The following is a 24358-nucleotide window of genomic DNA, read 5'->3' as shown; positions in this document are numbered from 1 at the left end:
TCTGCCTTCAGCTGAGGCCATAATTCCAGGGTTCTGGGACCGAGGCCCGCATCAGGCTCCCGGCTCCCTCTCCCACTCCCCTTGCTTGTGTTCCCTTTTTTGCTGTATCTCTCTCTGTCAAAGAAATAAACAAAATCTTAAAAAATTAATAAATAAATTTATTGCAAGGCAGCCATCCACAGACTTTAGTCAACAGGGCAACTGTGCTGACGCAGAATGTATTCGTTAAGGGGACTCACTCCCCTTGAGCTTGGCTCTGGAGAGCTCCTTTATTCCCCCTGACTCCCAGGAAACTGTGTGCTCCCCACACTGAGTGTGTCTGACTCATTTCCGATTCCCCAGCACCTGGCTTTGCACACCGCAGATCCTCAAGAGACATGGAACTCGGGGCATAGTTGAATACACAACAGTGCCATCCGCCACTCGTTGGGTCTGCAGGGACAGACCCACAGCTTGTCTTCCTCCCTGAGAAACAGCACGGAAAGACTGCTGTGTCTGGACTTGCTCTGCTGGCCCAGTGAGGTGATGCCTCTCATGCAGGTGGGGCCAGCAGAGGGCGGTTGCTCACTTTAGGTGGTGATGGTATTATTATTATTATTATTATTACTATTATTATTTCAATTGGGAAACAAGCCTCCCCCTGCCCAGCTGTATTGAGATATAATTGACATATAACATTGTGTAAGTTCAAGGTGAACTGCATGTGGATTTGATACACTTACATATGGCAAAAGGATTTCTTCTGCAGGGTAAGCTGACACCTCCATCATCACCTAATTACTTGTTCTCTTTGGTGGTGGGAATATTCAAGATCTATTCTCTTGGCCACTTGAAAGATTGGTCAAGAGGATTGTCCATCTAGGCTCCTTCAGGAAGCTGATTTTGCCACAGCCTGAACTAAGATATTTTCCTGCCTTTTTCCAGCTCACACTAGCAAAAAAAGTTAATTTTGTCTGCCATTTTTCTCTACTAATGTGTTTTTGTTCATAAACCTCCACCATCTGCTACCCCTTGTCTGGAGTAAAATAAGAAATAAGAAGGTGTCTGAATTTATGGGAAAGTAGATTTGGGCATTTTACACCAAATATATCAGTGTCCTGGGCATTGAACGGTGCCTTGTGAGGAACAGACTCTGGAGCCGACAGCTCTGCCCTTTACTTCTTGGTGACCTTGGGAATCACATGACCTCACTCTGCCTGAGTTTCTCCTCTCTAAAATGAAGGTAAACATGGTGCTTGCTTCCATAGGATGCTGTGAGGACTGAATGAGTTACCAAAGGGCAGGTGTCTAGTGCTTGGGACGAGCTCCGTGTTAGCTGTGATTATCACAGGCGGGGTAGTGGCAGTGGTTATTACTGTTATTCTGTGTTGGTCCCTGCAGTGCCCCTTGACTCACAGGTGTCAGAACCCTGCCTAGCAGATTGTACATTTCACCCACCTGGTGTCCATACAAGGAAAATTGGGTGTGAAGAAAGAGTAAATACGTTTGGTGTCCAAGTGAGCGCAGTCTTTCCCAATCTGGATACTCACTAGAATCCATGCTGAGTGACCACGGAGAGAGAGAATGGGTGTTCAGGCAGTTTGGGTCTCTTGCAGCTAGAGTCCTCCTCACTGCGGAAGCACAGGGAGCCAACCGCTGGACACCACTGAGTCTGTGCCTCCAGGGCTGGCGCAGACCTGCCGGCAGCTTGTGAGGCTGGGCTGCCCCCCAGCTGGTGAATTCTGACAAGGTGGTGAAGGAGCATCCCTGCATGGGAGAGGCCACCCTACTAGCTGGGGTCTGTGTCTGGGCCTCAAAATGTCGTGTTTCGCTGTCCTAAATTAAAATAACCCAAAATTTCCCATAAAATTATGAATTTCAGGTTTTTTTGGAAAGAGCAAGAAATCTGTGACACCAGGCCCACCTTCCCGCTTGGAGCCCATGCCAGAGCTTGTGTCTGTCCTCTGGTGTCCACAGCCTCCTCCCCAACCCTCACCAGCTCTCCCACACCCCCTGCTAACACCTGTTCCTGCCAGTCACTTAGGTTACCCCACCTGGCCCCTAGGCCTTGGAGTTAGCAGCCTCTGATCTAAAATCCAAACATATCTGTCATACTGGAAGTGGTTTTCATTCAGCCACTGATCATTAACTTTTTTTAAAAAGTTACCTAAAGCAAGAAGCCATTGGCCTTGAGAAACAGAAATAGGACAGTAGTTTCCATATTTGTTAGCTATTATACCGTATCACAGCTTTTTACTAGACACTTTTCCCCTTCCCAAGCCATCCCCTAAATACGGGGCTCCTCTTGGGCTACTTGGATCCTCTGGCTAAAGGAGCGGGGAGCCAGGCCGACAAAACTGGGCAGACTCCATCCAAGAATTCAGTTTACTCATCAGTTTTGCTTAACTTAAGAAAAACAAGTTTCCACCATCCTCCTCAGGGCCTGTTTCTGAGCTCACACTTGGAAAGGTCAAATAAACACAATACATCCATTAGAAGGCCTTCATATTAAACCCCCGGGGCTTGTGCTGTTCAGCGAGAGGCTAGAGTGATGACGTTTCCCGAGTGGAAGGAAGTTTGCCTGACCTTGGCTGTTTGTTAGGAAACAGGAGTTAACTGTGCCAGTTAGCCTCGATGGTTGCATGGCCATAGCCTTGATGGGTGCATGGCCCAGGGCTGTTTTGGGAAGGGATGGCGGTAGTGCTGGTCGTTCCTCCTGGAGGGGAGAAGCCCCCACGTGCAGGCTGCTTTGGCTTTCTTTTTTCCAAACTGTTGAGGCCAAATCCCAGGTGGAACCAGATGGATTGGATGACCCGTTAGTAGCTGCCCCCTCTGGGCAGGGTCCCTCGTCTGTGCCTGATCTCCCCACTTGCCTACTGGCCAGGGGCTGTGTTGGGCCAGGGGCTCACCTCCAGTCCATCTGGAGGTCTCCTCGCAAGGAGACAGAGCTACCCACCCCACACACAGAGCAAGCGAGGGTGAGGGGTGGGGTGAGGGGGCATCGAGGCTGGGTGACAATCAGCAGAGCTGGGTTCCTTTCCCAGTGCCTGTCACCCCGCCTCTCCAGGAGGGTCTGCCAACAGAAAGCACATCCCAGTTGCAGTTGTGGCCCCATTTCACCACTTTGCTGTGGCTCTAGGCAAGCTGCCTGACTTCTCTCTGTGCCTCAGTTCCCTCAGCCATGAGTGGGCATGCATAATAGTAGTTACCTCACTGAGTCACAGTGAGGAGTAAGTATGGGAAGACTCAGACCATCCCCCGGCCTTAGAAGTGCTATATGCATCCTTGCTCTGTTTACATTTTTATTGCTATTGTTCCCAAAAATCTGCCAAAGAGCCCAGGAGGGCACAAAGACAGACTTTGAAAGTAAATAGATCCACACTCAGGACTTTCCTCACGCTTCTGCTTCTGATGAGAAGATGGGCAGAAAGAGCCCCAGAGCAGAAGGGCAGGTGAGCTGGGCTGGCACATGGGGCTCCACAGAGCTAGACTTTCTCCCTAGCTTCCTGGGGCACAAGCTGCTCTGGCCTCCTCCAACCTCTGGTCGGAATCATCTCTGGTTATTGACACAGAGACCTCCTTCAGGGGATGTTCATCCTGCTCTCCACACCTGCTGCACGTTTCCACTTTGTTCTTAAGGAGCAGCTGAAACAACAGTAGTGGTCACAAGTAATGGCCCCGCAATGCCAGGGCCTGAGCCTGTGGCCCTCATCTTGTGCCTCCATGCCTCCCGAGGCAGGCGTTGTCCCCACGCTGCGGGGGAAGCAGCCAGCCATTTAAAGCCAATGGTCAGCTCCCAGCCTGGGCTGCCTCTCCTACTAGCGGTGCCTTCCCCCAAGCAGTGCTAAGTTCCTGGCAGGCAAGAGTGACCCCTTTATTACTCATCAGCTAGCATTCAGCTGTGATCTGTCTTCTGGCCAAAGAGGGGCCAGTCCATAACTTCTCTCTCTCACTTTTACTCTCCTTCTCTGTTTTTGATGGGACCTCTGACACACAGAATTGGATTCAAAATAATCCTTCCTTGTAATACACCATCCTTGGTCCCACACATAGCCCTCTTTCATTCTAACTCGCTTATTTAGGTATTTACTTCTTTATAATTTAATGTTACCAAGAATCCACCTCCAACCCAAGGACTGGAACATGGGCAGTTGGATACCTGTGTGTCCATCCCTGGTTTAGAGCTGCCAACCCTCACTTCTCTGAATTTTGTGTTTATGGTGCCTTATAGATTTTCCCACTTATATGGCTAAAGAATGACTCATTTAGTTGTTCTTGAGCTTTCTACTTTGTTCCAATACTACTCTGTATTCATTGCTACAGTTTTAAGTAGGTCTTTTTACCTGGTCAGCAAGTCCTGCTGCTCCCACACTCCTTCTTCTTCTTTAGAAGGGCATACACCATCCCTGAGGGCCCCAACACTGCCCTGATTGGGGCATGTCCCAGCTGTCTCTGAAGGACCATTCTGCTCCCTTCTGAGGTCGTCCGCTGTTGGGTGTGTTTTTTCCAATATCTGTAGGGGCAACCAGGTTTTCCCAGGACTGGAGACATTAGGATGATGCATGGTGCAGAGTGGATAATGGCCAGAGAGTTCCCCCCACCTCCCTGAGGCTCTCCCTGCATGCCCAGGGGCTATCCTCAGCCAAAGCCAGGATGTCCAGCCATCACGCTGCTCCCCAGAGCAAGCTCCAAGTTGAAAACAGGCAGATTTTCTGGGAAATTTTTCAGCTGAGTCAGGAACATCCCTCCACCAGACCAGGAACTGGCGCAGTGTGTTACTAATTCTGTCTGCCTGTGGGGACCTCGCTGGAGGGTTCTTTAGCTGGCTTAGGGCAGTGTAAAGGGGCTGCTTTTTAAAATTCGTTCCTCGTACCAGAAGAGCTGGGCTGCAATTTCATTTGAAAGATGAGACTTAGAGCAGCTGCATCCTCTACTCCAGACGCCAGCCTGCTCATTCCCACGGACCAAGCACCCATGACGTCCAGAGCAGGGCCATGAGGGCTGGGTGGCAAGGACAAGAGCCAGTCCCTACCTGTGGGATCCCACAGTCTACAGGGGTAAAGGCAGCACCAGCAACAGGAAATGATTCTAGAGCAATTCAGGGTGGGCCAGGATTTATCACTGTTGGGGGTTAGAGAAACCGCATTTCCCCATCTGAAAATTAGACAATGATGTCTGGCAGCAGGACAGAATATTTCTGACAGGGGTTGTCTCAAACTCCTCAGGTGAGTCACCATAATGATGAGAACCATTCAAAGGCCTCTGCAGGGGAGGGCGATTTGGGGTACAGGAGGGAGTCTCACCCAGCAGAGGGAGGGAGCCATGCTGGAAGGCAAGAGGGCAGACACGGGGAGACCCTCGCGAGGCTGCTTTTCCTGGTGGAGTCAGGAAGTGACCAGCAGGCTGGTGGTTAAGGTAGAAAGTCAGGATGGGTCACAGATGTTTAGAAGATAGGCATGGAATAGCTTGCTGGTAGGCCAATTGGGAGGGCGGAGGAGGGCTTGGGAGCCTAAGACGCGGTCTCTAGGGCAGGGATTCCACCAGAGAAGCAGAGCGGTGAGGCGGAGGGGCTGGGATAAGTGTTTGGTTTCTCTGCTGGGCATTGGGATGTGTGTGGAGCAACCCATGGTCCAAGTCTGACCACTGTATTGGAATCACTGGGGACCTTGTGAAGTTGCTGGTACTGATGGAGTTGTGCTGGGTGGGCTTGAGATCCCCCATTCCCAACAGGCTCCTGGGGGAAGCTGATGCTGCTGGTTCGTGGATGCTCACCGGGGTCCCAGACTGGAGCTGGGGTAAGGTGGTGGGACACTGTCCCCGGTTCAGGTAATAGCAGGTGCCCAATCCCTGCTGAGTTGAGGTCTGTAGTCACTTTAGTTCCCCTCCAAAATGAAAGTACCTCAGCCTTCAGGAATACCAGAATACCCGTATGGATCATTCCAGTCAGAATTCCGGGACATGAAACTGGGAAGGGACATGTGCCTTTTTGGAAATGTTTTCATTAGAAGAGTGAGGCACACACCATTTCACAGTGCTCTTTCATCCCTAGGACATGCATGGTCACCTGGATGGACACTTGGCTAGTATCTAGGGTACAGCCTCTGCTCACAGTGAGGTGAGGACACTTTCTATTTTAAAACACTAAATCTTCCACAATTGAATTTTGTTTCCTCAAAGCATCATTTGAGAAAACTATGAACTTTTCCCATTGTTATACAAACGAGATTCTTTGAACATTTCTAAGAGATAAGCCTTTGGAGGCAATAAGCGTCCTCACTCCACGGTAGAGCTAGCTAACTCATTAATTTTCTAAAACTTCTTTTACCTGCTGCTTCCTCCAGGAAGCCATCCCAGGTACCCCCAGGCTGAGTTAGGTGCTCCTCTTCTTGGCTCTTCCAACTCCCTTTATAGTTCCTGCTAGTAAACACAAACCTGTCTGGGCTACCACCATTTATTCCAGTCTCTCTGTTCCATCTGTAGCCCCTGGGTACAGATGAGCCCCTGGGTGCCCAGCTTCCTGCTCAGGTCTTGCAAAGTACATGTGTAAGTAGAAGTACGATGACTGCATGAGTGTGTGACTCCTCATCACACCAGAGGAACAAGACTTTATCCATAAAGTCCACAAAATGACACTGGGACTCTGGTATCCTTCCAAACCTGTCTTTTTTTTTTTTTTTTTTTTAATTAGAGAGAAGGAAAACACAAGCAGAAGCAGTGCAGTGGCAGGCAGAGGGAGAGCAGGCTCCCTGCTGAGCAAGGATCCTGAGGTGGGACTTGATCCCAGGATCCTAGAACCCTGGGATCATGACCTGAGCTGAGGGCAGACGCTTAATTGACTTAGCCACCCAGGCGCCCCCCTCCAAACCCTTCTTAAGAAGACTTTGATTAAAACAGTGATGTTCTCATGCTTTGATTTCCCCATCTGCAGAATGAGCCAGTGAAGATGTCTTACACTGCTTGGGGAAATTTCAAGTTTGCTGTCAATAGAGCCTGACCTTGGCCTTGGACTAGGGTAGAAGCCAAGCTAGGACTTCTCTCGGTATAGCTCTCCACAGCACTGCCAGGCTCTGAGTCTGGGCAGGTGAGGGGACCCCTTCCCATCTCCCCAGTCCTTCCCAGCCTAAACACAAAGAGGTTTCTGCAGGCTGCATCTACTTAGAAGCTAAGGGAGCCCCCAAAAGAGCTGAGGTCACAGATCCCCAGGGTGGCCGGAGTCCCCAGCACCTGCCTAGAGCCATTCATTCTTCCTCACAATCCACACCCATCCACTGGCTTTGGTGGGGCCAGGGCATACCAGTGAAGTGAGCAGACAGTCCCAGCCCTGCTGAGATCTTAGCCAAGAGGGCAGAGGACACCTGTGGAGGAAAGACCCTCAGCTGAAGGATTCGGGTTACCAGATTCTTCATTCCTTTGACAGTGCTAATGTGAGCCTCTGGCTAAAACAAGCCTCACTTGGTAAACCTGAGTGTGGCCTCTGAGCAGCCAGCCCTGCCTTTGATAATATGGCAGGTTATGGCCAGCCAGGTGTCACCTCCTCCAGGAAGCCCACCCGGCCTGTGCTAGCAGCCTAGGAGCCACAGCCCTAGGTCTCCGAGGCTCATCTAACGTTCATCTCACAGGCTTCACCAGCCCAACCATTCACTTGTTCATGTACATTTAAACCTAATCTCAGTGGGTTCTGTTAGTCCTTCCACTGCCAGGATTCAATGTGATTTCTGTTCTGCCAAGCGTCAGCAGTGGAAGGGACCCTGAGCCTTCTTGCCAAGTCCCTTGCCGTGCTGACAGGGGCGGGGACCCTGGGCCCCCTCCGAAGGCAGAGCCGCTCTACCAGCTGGTGGCCGAGGCCAGCCCGGGCCCTGGGCTGCCAGCTGTTCAGGCACTGCAGCAGGGTCAGGGCCAGGAGGGCCTGCAAAGGAACTGAACAGAGATGAAGAGATGAACCAGTCACACTGTACCAGTGTGTTTTCAGACCCCAGCCACTCCCTGGCTACCCACCTCTCAGCCTGCCTCCATACCCTTTGTCATTCAGCTGGGGGAGGAGGAAAGTGAAGGAAAGGGATGTGGATGAATAGAGCACAAAAGGAGAGTGTCCTAGGGCCCAGAGGCTTCTCCAAGAGGAAAGAGTAGTCACAGTGCAGGTGGCTGATCCTGGGGTCAGAGACTGGGGTGCCGGAATGGGCTTTTAGGAATGTGGCTGAGCTCCATGGCCTGGGCCAGGGGTGGACAGCTGGGTGGAGGAGAGTGTCCCGAGCACGAGGCAGTGCAGAACCAGGAGCCTGAGCAATGAGAGGCTGTGTCCGTGAGGGAGTCAGTCAGTCAGGGGTGGCCAGTACATGTGCCGGCCAGAGCCCTGACAAGAGATCAGCCCAGTGCTGTGAGCCGCGGGGGAGCCGGGACTTCTCACAAGCAGATGGAGGGTGCAGAGCTTCGGATGTGGCAAGAGGCAGCATAAAGTCGTGCCCCGCCTCCTGGGTCTGAAGGCACAGACAGCCTCCTCAGGGGAGTCTGGGGGACAAGGCTCCATGCACTTAAGGCAGGAAGTAGGGGGAGGTCTCAGAGAAGTCAGGGTGCAATTTTCTGTGTGTAAAGCTGCAGTCTGGAGAGCACAGTGGGAGATTTGCTGAGGGCTGGGGTGAGAGGCGAGGGGGCACAGAGCATGACGGGGTGGGGGGGGATGGTACTTGAGAGAAGCGACAGCCATAGATAGGGGATCCAATGGCTCTTCATGTCCATCACTCTGCCTACCTTCACATCCATGTTCTATTTTTCTCCTCTCTTGTCCTGGAATCTCGTACCATCCTGTTTGTTGGATTCTTTTTTCATTTTGCTGGAGTTCATCCCTGTGTGCTATGTGGGGCCGTTCCCCTGCACCTAGGAGCACTGTGGAGTCAGGGCCATTCCTCTGCACCTGGGAGCATTGTGGAGTGCATTCTGCTGGGCCGGGTCCTGGGCCAGGGAGCTGGAGGGCGGGCCAGACCCACAGGCACTCCATCCAGATAGAAGCCTCCTCCCACTAGCCCCCGCGCCCTCCACTGGCTTGGGCTCCACGGGGCCTCTCTATTCAACCGCAGTGCTGAGCAGGAGCTATCCCTGGGCTGTCCACCTGACCCCTAGCGCAGGCCTGGACTTCAGCTGCCGCCGATGCCAAGCTCAGAGTTCTTCAAGGGAGTACCCCAATGTTTGCTCTGTGTCCTGTCTGCCCTCTGTTGCTGGAGCTCGGGGCTTCTCCAGGGTTCTCAGGTGAGAACCACGTTTAGCCCTGGCATACAAGGCCACCAGTTCTCTGTTTAAATTTCCCACCAACCTGTCCCACCTGCCCGTGTCTTCCTGGAATTTACCCGAACATCCCGATTGCTAACTGCCTTTCTTCTGCCCTTTCAGGGAGACGGGGCTGGGATGGGTTTAAGTGCATAGCCCAGGTTGCCCCCTGGAACACAGTCCCATCAAATTCAGGTGGCATTTTCTTGCGCTCTTTGTCCTGGGTTCTCCTCTTTGGAGGTTTCCCACGTCCTCCCTCCACAGTGTTGCTAGGGAGGGCCATGCATTATTTAGAACCACTCTGCTATGCGGCACTCCTATGCACACAAGGGGACTCACTCACTCTCTATCCCAGGGTAAAATGTGGGGCCCATCTGTGCCAGGGATGCTTGCTGGCCCAGAGTTCATCAGAAAACACTGCTTAGTCCCAGCTGTAGTCACAGCCTTTTTTGCTGGGGAGACAGCGAAGCTTGCAAAGAGAAAAGCCCAGATTCTAAATGCTTTCTAGGTGGAGATTAGGCCCCTGTCAACCATGACAGGGCTCGTCGGCATAGGGATGCCATATATTTTGGAAGTGAGCAAGTGATTATGTATTCGTCTATTGGTGTAATAAACTGAGTGGAATGACACCTGACAAATGTGGATGCCAAGGGTGGGGGAGCCAAGTCTTTGGGGAGGAGGTGACCTTTGATGGGGGTCCTACCAAGGAGGCAGGTTTCTGGCAGGCAGTGCAGGAGAGGGTCTTCCAGCTGGAGAAGCAGAATGAGGGGAGTCCCAGGGGCATGCAGGCAATCCTCTGAGTCTTCCAATACCAACACATTAGTCTATGGATAAGCTATTAGCACAGTGTATGGCACATGGAGTGTGTGTGTGTGTGTGTGTGCACGCACGCGCGCGTGCGCGCTTGTCTGCATGTGTGTCTTCTCATTTCTTTTCCTGAAAACAAAAGGTACCCAGGTCTACTTGAGTTCAGATGTCACGGCTGTCACTCAAATCTTCCTCCATCTGCTGGCCATTGTCTAAAACAGTTGCAAAAGAATTTCACCTCCTGACCTTAAAATGTTGCTCTTTTTTCAAAATACAAACATAGGGATGGGAGTAGGGTCTGGTGACTCACATCTTGGCATCTTCTGCTGCAGGGAGAGGAGACTGTCAAGGGACCCAGGAGAGCTGCTTCACCCACCAGTCCCTGAGGAAAATCTCTACACTTCCATCACAGACATGGACTATCTAAGCCAGATGATCTAACTTCCCCCATTTTATTGACAGCAAAACAGAGTCCCTGGGAAGTACCATGGCTTACTTGGGGTTGGTCGTACAGGAGGTTTGTGGCGGAGAATTATGGAAAATTCAGGTCACTGTAGAACCTTGGAGATGATTGCCTTGGGATATTTTTAGCATGGAACCAGACATTCAGCCCCAGCTCCAATAAATCTTCATTAAGAACCGAGTGTTGCTGTCAATTAGGACAATGTACTGAGGCATTTTTAGAACTACAGTAAGTAAACTATTACTATTTTTGAAGGTACCTCTTGGTCTGATGGCCTGAAATAAGACATATTGTAGAGAGAGTGCCTTTAAGGCAAAGAGTGTGCGGTGTCATACCATCACTGCAACACACGGATGGAGGTGTTGCTCTCCCCTTCTTTACAGAGGAGGAAAATGTGGGTCTAAGAAGGTGAGCCAGCCATGGCCCAATGGCGGTGGGAGCAGGAGCAAGGACTCCACGCCAGCCTCTTCTCCCCACTTTACCCTGTTGGGGCAGGGTGGGGGGTGCCTGGCTGGTGTTGGATCCACACCCACCCAGCAGGGAGTAGAGCCCGCCCCCCCCCCCCGACTCAGCCTGTGACTTTTTATTTTTCTTAACGTACATGTGTTTTTTAAGTATAAATAGACAGAAAGTCAGGGGACTAAGCTTGATGGTTTTCACCAGCTGAGCACACTAGTATAACTAGAACTCAACAGGATAGTGTCTACTCCCCAGGAGTGTCCTCCTGCCTCCCTCATCACCTCCTGCCCAGTATTGGCACAGCCCTCGCTTCATCATCCTGGCTTTGGAAGCTTATAAGTGAAGTCACACATGATGTGCCTCTCTTTCGCTCATGATTATGTTTGTGATACATCCACGTGTTTGCATGTCCTCGTGGGTCCTTCCTTCTGGTGGCTGCTTAGTGTTCTGCTCTATGCATACACAGTTTATGTGTGCGGTCCCCTGTTGGCAGACCCCAGAACTGTAGTTTCTAGATCGGTGCTCTTACAAATAACGCTTCTGTGAGCATTCCTGCACATGCATTTGGGAGCCCCGGTGTACCTGAAGTTTAAGTGCAGGCAAGAGGCACGGCTTTAGATGCCTGGAGTAGTTGTGCCCGGTTGCATGCTCTCGGCGTTACGAGAGTCCCCGTTTCACCGCACCCTTGTCTGCACTTGCTGTTGTCTTGTTTGCATTTGGGCTGTTCGGGTTGGCATGTAGCAGACTCACACTGTGGCACTAATCTGCACTTCTCCGGTGAGTCATGAAGTCAAGCGTTTTTTTCAAGGACTTATTGGCCATTTGGATATTCACTTTTGGGGAACATGGATTCCTTTTTCAAAAATTTTGTTTTAGTTGGAAAACATTTCTGAAAATGACTCCTATGCTGAAAGATCTGGGTTTCTCTTGCCACCTGGTTGATCATTTCTAAGCCTTGGCATTTGGCGGCTCGAAGAAGGCTTCTGAAGCCAAGGGGAGTCAGCAAAGAGGAGTCAGGGGGTGGGCCCAGCTGCCACAGGGCATCCCTGGAGCTTTGGGAGTTTCACAGCCACTGCAAGGACTTGCCCTGTACACTTGGGCACTGCTGTGTGGCTGTCCATGTAAAGGTCCCTCAAGAAATGAGAAGAGATGATTTGTATCACACTTAGCACTAATGATGTCCCCTGGGCTCTACCCCAAACCCTTTGTCACTTCCTTTAGAGTTGGGCTCTGGAATCGATCTCCGTGACTGCAGAGGAATAACAATAAATAGAGTTCTTCCCTTCTCCCAGACCCTAACTAGGCAGGGAACACACAGGGAATTGGGTTTGCTGACAAGGCTTAGCATTTTGGACTCTGAGGACCTAATGTGTGCCTAGAGCTTTAAAATATTTAAGAAAGCTCTCAAGGTCTGGCAGTGATGATCAACTCAAAATTTCCTGATGCAAAGTGCAAGCCCATCTCCCCTCATTCAGGGAAGGAACTACTGGCCTCCAAGCCAGAGCCTACCTCATTACCAGCCCTCTCCAAGCTTATCGTCCCCAAGGGCAACCACAAAAATGCCTGGATGGGAAGGAGGGAGCTAGAAGTGGCTTACGGTGAACACCTACTATATGCTGGGCACTGAGCTAAGGGCGTCACACTGGCTCACTGACTCCTCACCACAAGCCTCTTGTCATTTAAAACCTACTCAGTTCTTGGGGGATTTATAGGGAAATGGGGAGCTAAGATGGAAATGCTGCCAGGCAAAAGTAATTCATTCCAATTGCTTAAAACATCTGGAGAAGACACGCCCAGGAACAGAACATCAACTTGTTCATTTAACAGTGTCTGGGCCATTTGCCTGTGATGGGAGCAGACTGAGGGCTGTAGATCCTAAGACGGGTGAGTCAGGGTCACATCCTTTAAGAAGCTTACAGTCACATTGTACCCATTCCTTGTTCAGTGAATGGGACAGAGCATCCTTGCCACATCTGTCCAACTGGAAGGAGAGCACACTTTGGCTCCATACACCTTAGGCACAGCGCCCACCTGAGTCCTGCCGACATGCCATATGTGGGGACCAGCTCCTAGCTCAGGCCAGCTGTGTGTCCTTGGGCAAGTGAATCACCCTCTTTGTGCTTCAGTTTCCTCCTCCTTAACATGGGGTAAGAGTAATAGTCATAATAACAATCCTACCCCAAAGGTTTGTTGTGATATGAGTTTGACACATACAAGCGTATGAGCAGCTACAAATAAAGCTACAAAATAAATAAATATTTAAAAAAAAAAAAAGACATTATGTGGTCAGGTGGTTTAGAACACCACCTGACCACATAATAAGTCTTTTTTTTTTTTTTTTAACATTATACTTATTTATTTGAGAGAGAGACAGAGAAAGAGCACAAGCAGGGGGAAGGGACAGGCAGGCTCCCTGCTAGGCACTGAATCTACCCCAGGGCTCCATCCCAGGGCCCTAGGAATCATGACCTGAGCCAAAGCCAGACGCTTAACCAACTGAGCTACCCAGGTGCCCCCATAAAAAGTCTTCAATAAAGAGTAAATACAGGGGCACCTGGGTGGCTCCGTTGGTTAAGCCTCTGCCTTCAGCTCAGGTATGATCCCAGGGTCCTGGGATCGAGCCCCAAGTCAGGCTCTCTGCTCGGTGGGGAGCCTGCTTCCTCACCTCTCTCTCTGCCTGCTTGTGATCTCTCTCTCTCTCTCTGTGTCAAATAAATAAATAAAATATTGAAAAAAAAGAAGAGTAACTACAGTCAACCTGAAACTAATGTAAATTGTGTGTCAGCAATGCTTAAATACAAAATATATAAATAAACAAAAATTTACAATCAGACAGGAGGATTTGGGTTTGAGAGGGGGGTGTTCACAGAGGCATGATCTGGAGAGCTGTGCAAAGCTTGGCTCAGAACCAGGTTGGGGGCAGGGAGAAAGAGCGCTGGGTACAGGGGAGTAGCTGAGGGAGGCTGGGGGGGGCACGTCAAGAGGGGTGTCAAGCGTTGGTCTGGGCATGGTGACTATGGGACCATCTGCTTTCTGGGCCTGAAAAACGGGATGCCCGGTCCTCCCTGGCCAACAGCGAGGGTTTATATGAGGATAAGAGGGCACTGAGGAGAGAATATTTAAAGCCACCAATACCCCGTGCAGATATGCGACCGTGCAGCCTCGCCCCCGGTGAAGGAGAGCTGGACACACTTCAGGGTGAGACTTCCAGGGTACCAGCCAAGTCCTGCCTTAGTTCTAAATGGCTCTCTATATGAACTCTGCAGCTCTAGTAAATGAAAATTTCCATAAACATACTCTTGACCGCTTTTCCATCCTTTATGATATTACTCCTCTCATAGCTCTTGTGTTAGTTATTTGCTACTTACAGCTCAATTGCATTTTAGTATATTATAGAGTGCTTTTAAATTATCACTTATTCTGTTACCAAAAAATGTGGGAAGATGCAGCTTCCAGCCTCTAGCATGTTCCTGCAGGCTTGGGGAAACCAAGCCAGGTGAGATAACTGTAACCACCTCCATCTTCATTCCTGATCCAGCAGACCAGCACCATTCCCTCTCAGCCTGTCCTGTCTTATGCCTCTCTGCCTTTGCCTATTCTCTTGGCCTAGAGCACTCTCCTCCCTAACATTACATAAAGCTCCTACTCACCCTTCAAAACCTCATTCAGTTATTTTCCTTTGAAGCTTTCAAACAGTTCTTGCATAGGAACTGCCTGGTTTCTGTCCCCTGTGCATTTAAGAATTATTGCATATATTATACTCTACTCAGATTATTCACCCATTTTGATTTGGGACCACGAGCCTTCCTCTGCTTCCAGGGCTGCCTCTGGCCTTGGCTTTGTTATCACTGCATCCCTGGGTCCAAACAGAGGGCATGGAAGAGACTAAGAGCTTAATAAACATGTCTGCAGTAAAACTAACTAAACTTGGTCCTACATCCAAAGGTTCTATGGCTCATGGTCTTTAATTCATGAAATTTTCCAGAACTGGATATTAAAAGAAAATGTATCCCTCTGCTGATCATCAAAAGATGTTACAGGAGAAGTGTGAGGGTTCAGAGGAATTTCAAACAGGCTCCCTAAGCTTAACATGTTTCTAAGAGGAAGCCCCCTGCAGATCCCCTCCTAGGTCAGAAGATTTCATTTTTACCACGTCCTGCAACGAGAGGTATTTTTTCTTTTTTTTTTTTTTTTTTTAAAGATTTTATTTATTTGATAGAGAGAAATCACAAGTAGACGGAGAGGCAGACAGAGAGAGAGAGGGGAAGCAGGCTCCCTGCTGAGCAGAGAGCCCGATGCGGGACTCGACCCCAGGACCCTGAGATCATGACCCGAGCCGAAGGCAGCGGCTTAACCCACTGAGCCACCCAGGTGCCCCGAGAGGTATTTTTTCCATTGAGACACACTGAGCACCCACATCAGAGACAAAGTTTTCATGGAATGATATTTACCCTTGTTATGGTCATTGCTGTCCACTTACTCTTTTTTTATTTTTTTTTTTTTCTTGTCTTTCCTTCCTTCCTTCCTTCCTTCCTTCCTTCTCTGGTCACCATCCAGTGAACTGATTTCACCATTCTTTAGTCTAACGGGTTGTTTCCCACAATTTGAAAAACACTGCTCTAAGCCCTCAGCTAACATAACCAGAGGCGACTTCTCGGAGGAGGAGCCCTAGGCCCTGAACTTCAGCTGTGAGGAGCCCGTGCGCCAGTGGTGGGCAGAGGGTAGGCGGGGGCAAGCAGGTGTGCAAGGCACCAGCGAAGACTAACCCACTCCCCTCTCGTTGCAGCCGAGCCCCTGCCGCTGATGGACCTGTGCCGGAGATCCATCCGCCTGGCCCTGGGCCGCCAGCGCCTGCGGGACATCGGCGCCCTGCCCCTGCCTCAGTCCCTCAAAAACTATCTGCAGTACCAGTGAGGCTGCGGAGCAGCAGTGGGCACGCACACACAGCAGGGCCTGGCATCTCCTGGTCACGCGGTACCTTCAGGAAGGGGTGTTCCTCCTCGCCCCAGCGCCAGGACACTCAGTTCCTTGAAAGGACGGGGACGCGTTCCCACCTCGGAAAATGAAATGTCTCTTGCCAACAGTATTCGCTGCCTTGAAGGCGGCCCTTCTAAGTCAGGCACCTCCTCGGAAGCCGTGCAGAGCCCCGAACCTGCGCGTGGCGGAGATCCTGCCCACCGACCAAGACCCAGTGGCCACCGGTATTGACCAGGGAGCCTGTCTCCTTAGTCAAGAGAATGAATAAAACATCTGGGCAGGAGACTTCTGTTGCGTGTCCTGGTGCAGACAGGGCCGGGGGAAACTGGCCAGCTCCGGGAGCAAATTGCCTCTGAATAATGAATGACGAAAACAGCCGGATGCGGGTGCCCCTGTGGGCCCCACCCCTTGACACTTTAGGACTTTGTGCCCCTTTGCAAGACTCTTACCCAGGGTTGTCCAACTGCGGAATTGGCACGTGGACAGAGCTGTGTTTCCACACCTTCCAGCTTACCTCTTGGAACATTGTTTACTTAACCCCATCACCGCCTTCCGTTCCCCACCCATCCCCACCCCTGCGAGGACCCACAGTTCTCTGGCTACCCCAGGCACCTCTATTCAGGGAAGCTGAGTCTGACTAATTCACCCCAGGGACAAGAGTGTATCCTTATTATTATTATTGTTGTTATTATTATCTTGAGTCACGCTGCATTTTAAAAGAGGAATGTGGTGAGGGCAGTACTTAGTCCAAAGGTGCTAATGGGGAAATTTGGGGCATTGTGCCACACAAATGGATGATGTCCTCAGGTTGGGGAGCCTTCCCGGGGTGCTGGGGGTCTCTAGGCAACCGCCCATTCCGGAGGTGCCTCGCTGCCACAAAGCTTTATTTGTGCGAATTATTTTTTCACTTTGGGAGACATGTACGAGTTTGTTTCTGTTTCCAGTGTGCGTGTGATGTGCTCTTTATTTATCAGCTTGGGGCTGCACGGGCAGCCCTGTCGCTGGCAGGGTGGCCATGGGCAGCAGCTTCTCCGCCTGCTGCCAGTCCCGTCCCCTGCTGGAGACGATGCTGCCGCCGCCGCCTCCATCTCCGCCATTGGGAATCTCTCATGTGTTTCTGAAGCCCTCTGCCCAGACCCATTTTTAACTGGAAATTGTCACAGCAGGGGGATTCCAGAGCCCCAGACGGCACTGCCTCCCCCCACTTTAATGTGAATTCGACCGATGAATGAGGAGCGTTTCTAATAAAGTTTGTCCTTCAGTCCTTGAGCTGCTCAGTACATGTTCTGTGGGGGGAGGGGTGGGCGGGGGCCTTGTGTCAACCTGGCTGGTGTGTCCCCAGACCCTCAGGAGGCAACAATGCAAACCCCTCCCCAGCTCTTCTTGCCTCTTTTGTCTTGCTGGTCCCACTTGTGCACAAACGCAAGTCATTTTACAAAGGCCTGCCCTGGGAGCATGAACGTGCCTGGATTCCGTGTCCATGCCAACTAGGCATGGTGGTGGAAAACCGGGTTGAACTGATGCCTGGGGAGTGTCCTAAGGGTGGCTCTGCAGGGGGCATAGGGTGATTGCAAACCAGACCCAAAAGTGGGTCCAGATGTGACTTTGGAAGTGCATGTCATCCTCAAGGAGTAGTGCCAATTGCTAAAGGGGGAGTGTGCAGCCTAGGCAGGCTTGGGGCTGCAAGCAAGTCAGGCTAAGGTCTGGGTGAGGACTGGCACAACATTGAATCAGCAAGACAGGTCACCAACATGCACGGTGCCAACCTCTGAGGACCCAGGGCTCAGGCAGATCTGTCCCTCCAGGGAGACGGGGTTTACAGATGTTGCAGACTAATAAAGTGAGAGGGAGATCATGAAGGGGCTGTGGGAAGATAAGACCTGAAGGGAAGACTTCCTGAAGGAGGAGGCACTCTTCCTCTCTGCTTTTTAAGCAAGACAACCTTGGTAAGGACAGACCAAAAGCATCAGATGCGCTAAACCTACCACCAGGGGCAGGGTTCTTCTCTCCCTCTAATCTCAGGACTGGAGGCTGAGCTCAGGTTTGGAGTCAGGAGGCTTAGGTTTGAGTCCCAGTTTTGTCACTTTTATGTTGTGACCTAGCGTACATGACTTCCTTCTCTACACAGTGCAGGGGCTGGATCAGGTCACCAGTGGCTGAGGACCCTCTCCCCAACTCCTAGGGTCCCAGTTTCAGCACCAGCTCTCCAGTTTAAAGGCATCTGTCTTGTCCACACCCTGCTTATGTAATTTCCTTCACCCCACCAATGCTCTCCCATCCTGACTACCTTCTCCGGGACTAGCTTAGACTGACCCTTCTCTGGGAAGCCCTTCCCTAACCCCATCCCACCCCCCCTGGCATTGCCTGCTCTGGGAGTCCACTCCTCACCTCCCAGGCTTGACTGTGCCTCTCAACCAGACACTTGGGCTAGAGCCCCTTCTGCCCCTGTGGGCTGTGAGTCTTGGGATGGTAGAGCCTGGGCCTGTTGTTTCCACACAGCCCTGGACCAGGCGCAAAGCCTCAGCAAAGACCACGGAGGTGGAGGTGTGTGGGGAGGTACCCCCTGGTAGTTGGGATGTTGGTGAAACCTGGGGGAAAGTCCTGAGGGGAGGCGAGGAATTCCTGCTAGAGCCCAGACTCTGGCCAGGAGGCCTCTGGGACCTCGGGCCCTTTCACTCCCACAGTCATTCCATAGATATTGTGGGGCACTGGGGTGGGGGGGGTGCCCCACACTACCAGAACAGGAAGGAAGGAGTGCAGTCCGGTGCTGCTGGAGCTCATGTTCTAAGGGGAGACCGGTAAGGCAAAGCAATGTCACAGAACAATGTCAGAGAGGAGAAAAGAAGCCAGGTGGGGCTGGAGAGCAGGGAGTGGAAGGTGCCCAGGACCGATGGTGATCAAGGAAAACCAGCGCAGAGATGCAGAGTTGTGAACAAGTGAGAGAGAGCCATACACAGGAAAGGGAGGTACTCTGGGCAGGGGACCTTTCTGCTGTCCCATCCTTCTCAAGCTTCCGTGTGCTAGCGAGCTGGGCTGAGGTGAGGAACTGCTGTAGCTCCCCAGTAGAATCCACTTGTGCATATGCCCCGTGTCCCAGGGCTCCTGGTGTCCCAGGGCCCCAGGTCCCCATGCCTCCTGCATGTGCACACACACACACACACACACACACACACATGAACATACACAAACACACACCCCGCCACGGGACCCTCCTGGCAGGCAAGCTGGGAGCCTCATGACTCCCTCCCAGAGCCGGTGCCCGTCATAACCCAACCCCCAGCCCCTCTCATCCCTGCACGTTCTCTGAAGTTTGGCCTTTCTCTCCATGACCCCTTTCTGATGGAGGCCTGTACTGAGACAGTCCCACTAACCACTTTCTAATCACCAAAGACTAGAGCACATGGGAGCACAGTCTCCCAGAGAGCGGAGCCCTGCTGAGCTCCCTGGTTCACGCTTTACCCCATCTACCATTGCCACTTTCTAAACAAAAACCACCCTCTTTCCTTTGTTTTTTCCTCAGACTTTCATGCTAACAGCTGGCCTCTTTGGGGGCCACCTTTCACTGAGACCCAAAGACTTCATCGCCTTACTATGTGGCAGCAGGTGACAAGTAACACAGTGGTGGTTGATTTGTGCCAGGACAGCTGGGCCTGCTCCCCAGGACCCTGCTCCCAGCTGCAGCTTCCAAACACACTGAAAACTATTTTCAAGAGACATTGAAGGAGACCTAAATAAACAGAGAGATACACCATGGCACTTAGAAGATGAAATATTATTGGGAACCTGGGTGCCTCAGTTGGTAAAGCATTGGACTCTTGATCTGGACTCAGGTCATGATCTCAGTGCCATGAGATTGAGATCGAGCCTGGCGTCAGGCTGCACGCTCTGTGTGGAGCCTGCTTGGGATTCTCTCTCTCCCTCTGTCCCTCCCTGCCAAAAAATATTTTTTTTAAGGAAAATGCAATATTGTTAGTATGTTCTTCTGCCCAAAATGATCTAGAGTCAATCCAACAACAATAAAAATTCCAAGTTTGTTGTAGGAATTGATAAGTTGGTTCTAAATTCATCCGGAAATGCAAAGGACCTAAAATAGCTGTAATGGTCTTAAAAAAGAAAAGCGAAGTAGGAGGACTTACATTACCAGATACTGAGAGTTTCTATAAACATACAATAATTAAGATGGTTTGCTGGTGGTGTAAGGATGAACAAAGAGATCAGTGACTTGAATACAGTTCAGAAACAGACCCACATTTGCATGGCCAATGATTATATCACTGAAATTCAGTGGGGGAAAGATGGTCTTTTCAGTAAGTGGTGTAGGGTTAGACAGACATCCATATGGAAAAAGCTTGAATCATCACCCCTACCTCACACCGCAGACAAAAATTACTGTGAAAGTGATTAGAGGCCTAAATGTGAAAGCAAAACAACAACAACATATGTTTTCTAGAGAAAGTAAGTGAGGCTTTCTTAAGGCACAAAATGAAAAGAAGAAGAAAATAAAAAAATAAATATATAGCACTTTATTAAAATTAGCTGTTCTTCATCAAAGGACAGGTTAAGAGAGTGGAAAGGCAAGGCACAGGCTGGAAGAAGCTAGTTGCAATACACAGAACTGAACATATCATAGCTATTCCTAACAGGCCCCAATTGGAAACAGCTCCAATGTCCATCCCCAGAAGAGAAAAATAAATTGTGGCATATTCATAGAGTGAAGTACTATATAATAACTTTTAATAAAAGAAAGGGACTATTGCTACATATGACCTGAGTGGATCTTATGACAATGACGAGTGAAAGAAGTTAGACATAAAAGAATGAGTAATTCTTGAGGTGAGCTCAAGAACGGGCAGAAGTATCTCTGATTATAGAAGTCAGAAGACTTTGGAGGGGAGGGGGTCATGCCACTCATCTCAGGGATAAACATGAGGGAGATCACTAGGGTCCTGGAAAAAATCCACATTTTCACCTAGGTGATGGTTACATGAATATATACATATGTACAATCTCACCAAACTATATACTTAAGGTTCACGTACTTTATATATAAACCTATATTTTAAAAATTAAATTTAAAAAAAGAGAGAGGGAAACATATTCCTTCAAAAGTCACTTGTCACTGGACATGCTTGGGATTCAATGAGGTATTACTCTTGACCACAATTAGTTATGACATCTGAGAAGGGAGATGGTTCCAGAGAAGGAAGAAGAGGAAGAAGGAGAAGGAGAAGAAGAAGGAAGGAGGAAGAGGAGGAGCAGGAGGAAGAAGAAAGAAGGGGGAGGTGAAGAAGAAGGAAGGAGGAGGAAAAGAAAGGAGGAGGAGGAAGGAAGAGGAGGGAGAGAAGGAAGGAGGAGGAAGAAGGAGGAGGAGGAAAGAAGACTGAGAGATTTGAAGGTTTTGAAAGAACAAAGAACCCCATTGTCTCATGAAAACATTACCAGAGAGCTGAGGTCGTAGAAGCACTCCCAGGAGTGCAACATCTGTTTGGTAATTTCCCATTCTGAGTGGCCACCTATAAAGCAAGCGTAGATGCCCTCACGAGCCCGGTTGTACACAGGGGAGAGGTTTCACGTTTCCATCTAAAAATGCACATTTCTTTCCTGGATAATGGTCATATTACACAGCAGCCCCTGGGACTGTCACATTGAGCCTAATGGGATAGCACTGCCCACCAGTTATAGAAAAACCAACTTTTTTTTTTTTTTTTTTTTTTTTAAACAGAGAAGAGAAGACAAGCATTTTCTTGAGAAAACTGTCTTGGCCAGTAAATCGCTTCTCCTTTATCAATGTGTAGGCAGTCCTATATTCCTCCCAAACTCCTCCAAGATTTTCAGATGAAGTTGCCAGGACTGGTTCTGAATTCTTAGAAATTTAAAACGGAAACTGAAAATAATCTTTTTTTGTGGAAATACAAACAAATAGTTCCAGATGGAATGGTATGATGTTGGGGCTGGAGTCACAGGCAGTGGATGCATATATATGGATGAAACAAAATAAGCAATGAGTTGAAAATTATTAGAGTTGAGTAATGGGGACATGAGAGTTTATTATACCGTCCATTCTACTCTCATTGTTTGAAATTGTCCACAATAATAATTTTAAAAAAACAGATTCTCTGCAGATGAATTGATTGGGAAGGATGAGCGTTTATATCCGATCACGCAGATTAATAATCAGGGAGGTTCTAACTATTGAAATCAACATTTGATTGCCATTTCTCATCCACCTTAGAAAGTGAAAATAAAATTTCCTGATTTGCCCTCTAGGTCACTAATAATTTTCTATCATCAATGTGTCCTTCATTAACTAGAATCTAAGCTTAGGGTTGAAGAACTTATTTCTTTCCTTTTTGATTATGCAGATATATTTTGTTTTTATGTGCTCTTTTTTAATCTGGATTCTTTCATTTGCCTAATTCTTTTTAAGATGCATCCATGGTAAACCTGGCAATTCACAGACCTGTACCCTTGGGGCTAATAATACATTATTTGTTAATAAAAAAATTAATTAGAAAAATTTTTTTAAAAAGATGCATCCATGGTTTTTTGCACAGAAATAGTTCATTCCTTTTTCCTGCTGAGTAGCATTCCCTTGGATGAATACACCACAATTTGTTTATCCATTCACCATTGGTGGACATTTGCGATGCTTCTGAATTGGGGCAATTACAAATAAAGCTTCCATGAATATTCATCTGTGGGCATATGCTCATTTCTCTTGGGTAAATAGGAGAGGAATGCTAGACTATATGGTAGGAGTATGTTGAACTTTTTAAGAAATTACCAAATTGTTTTTTAAGTTTGTTGGATCATTTTACATTCCCAGTGTGAGTTCCAGTTCCTTCATGTGATTGCTAACATTTGATATCATCAGCCTTTTTACCTTTAGGTGTGAAGTGCTATCTCATTAAGGTTTTGTGCTTTTTTTTCTATTTTATTTATTTATTTGAGAAAGAATTAGTGGGGAGAGAAAGCATGAGGGGGAGAGGGTCAGAGGGAGAAGCAGACTCCCTGCCAAGCAGGGAGCCTGATGTGGGACTCAATCCGGGGACTCCAGGATCATGACCTGAGCGGAAGGCCATTGCTTAACCAACTGAGCCATCCAGGCTCCGTCATTAAGGTTTTAATTAGCAGATTTCTAATGACCAAAGACATTGAGCATCTTTTCATATGCTTATTTACCATCCATACATCTTCTTAACTGAAGTATCTGTTCCAATCTTTTGCACATTCTTAGTTGACTTGTTTGGTTTTTATTATTTAATTTTGAGAGTTCTTTACATATTCTGGATGCATACTCTTTATCAGATATATGCTTTATTTTCCCCCAGTGTGCAGCTTGTCTTTTCATTTCCTTAGCAGTGTCCTTTAAGAGCAGAATTTTTAAACTTCAACGCAGTCTAAATCATTAGTTTTTTCTTTTACACACTGTGCTGTTGGTGTCTTATTTAAAAATCTTGGCTATACCATACTCACGAAGATTTTCTTCTGTGTTTTCTTCTAGAAGTTTTATGGTTTTAGATTTTACATTTAGGTTTTGATCCACTTTGAGTTAATTTTTATATGTTGGGTAAGTCATTGACCAAAGTCATGGTGTTGCATATAGATATCCAAATGTTTTAGCACCATTTCTTGAAAACATTATCCTTTATCCACCCAATTTCCTTTGCATCTTTGTAAAGTGTAGTTATTCATGTATGTGTGGTGTTTTTCTGAACTCTGTATTCTGTTCCATTGATCTGTTTATCTTGATGCCAATACTACATTGTATTGACTACTATAGCTTTATAATAAGTCTTGCAGTCATTATTAATCTCCCAACTTTGTTCTTCATGAAGTTCATTTTGGCTATCTTATTTCCACATAAATTTTAAAATCAGCTTGTTAATTTCTCCCAAAAAGAAAATGTGCCTGATTTTAATAGAGACTGCATTGAATCTGTAGACCATTTGGGAAATAAATGACATATTAACAATATTGAGTCTTCCAACTCATGAAAAACACATATCTGTCCATTTATTTAGGTCCTCTTTAATTTTTCTCAAAAGTGTTTGATACTTTTAGTGGATAAGTCTTGCACATCTTTTGTGAGATTCACCCCTTCAGTAATTATTTGTTGATGTGTTGTGATGTTTAAAAAGATTTCTGCTTCAGATCATTGGTACCTGGTGTATAGAAATACAATTGATTTTTGCACATAAATCTTGTGTCCTGAAACATTGCTATACTCACACACTGGTTCCAGTGTCTTCTGTAAATTTTGTTTGACTTCCTATCTAATGGATCATGCTGTCTGCAGGTAAAACAACCCTACTTCTGAATTACTAATCTGGGTGCCTTTTATTTTTATTTCTTGACTTATTGCATTGGCTAGGCCCTCCAGTACAAGGTTGAATAGAAGCAGTGAGAACAGAA

The 24358-nt window shown here is 48.6% G+C and overlaps 1 protein-coding gene across 1 annotated transcript in view; it reads left to right on the top strand.

Annotated features, from left to right (window-relative positions):
* SPSB4 (splA/ryanodine receptor domain and SOCS box containing 4) overlaps positions 1–17212 on the top strand; it is a 77645-nt gene extending 60433 nt beyond the window's left edge. Inside the window, exon 3 of the mRNA XM_059163933.1 lies at positions 15753–17212. Coding sequence (XP_059019916.1) covers positions 15753–15880 — 128 coding nt within the window. The 3' untranslated portion in view covers positions 15881–17212. The remainder of the gene's footprint in view (positions 1–15752) is intronic.
* The last annotated feature ends 7146 nt before the right edge of the window (positions 17213–24358 follow it).

Source organism: Mustela lutreola, chromosome 2 (genome assembly GCF_030435805.1).
Source record: "Mustela lutreola isolate mMusLut2 chromosome 2, mMusLut2.pri, whole genome shotgun sequence".
Taxonomy (NCBI): Eukaryota; Metazoa; Chordata; class Mammalia; order Carnivora; family Mustelidae; genus Mustela; species Mustela lutreola.
The sequence above is the reverse complement of the archived record's forward strand: the minus strand, read 5'-3'. Positions and strand labels throughout refer to the sequence as shown.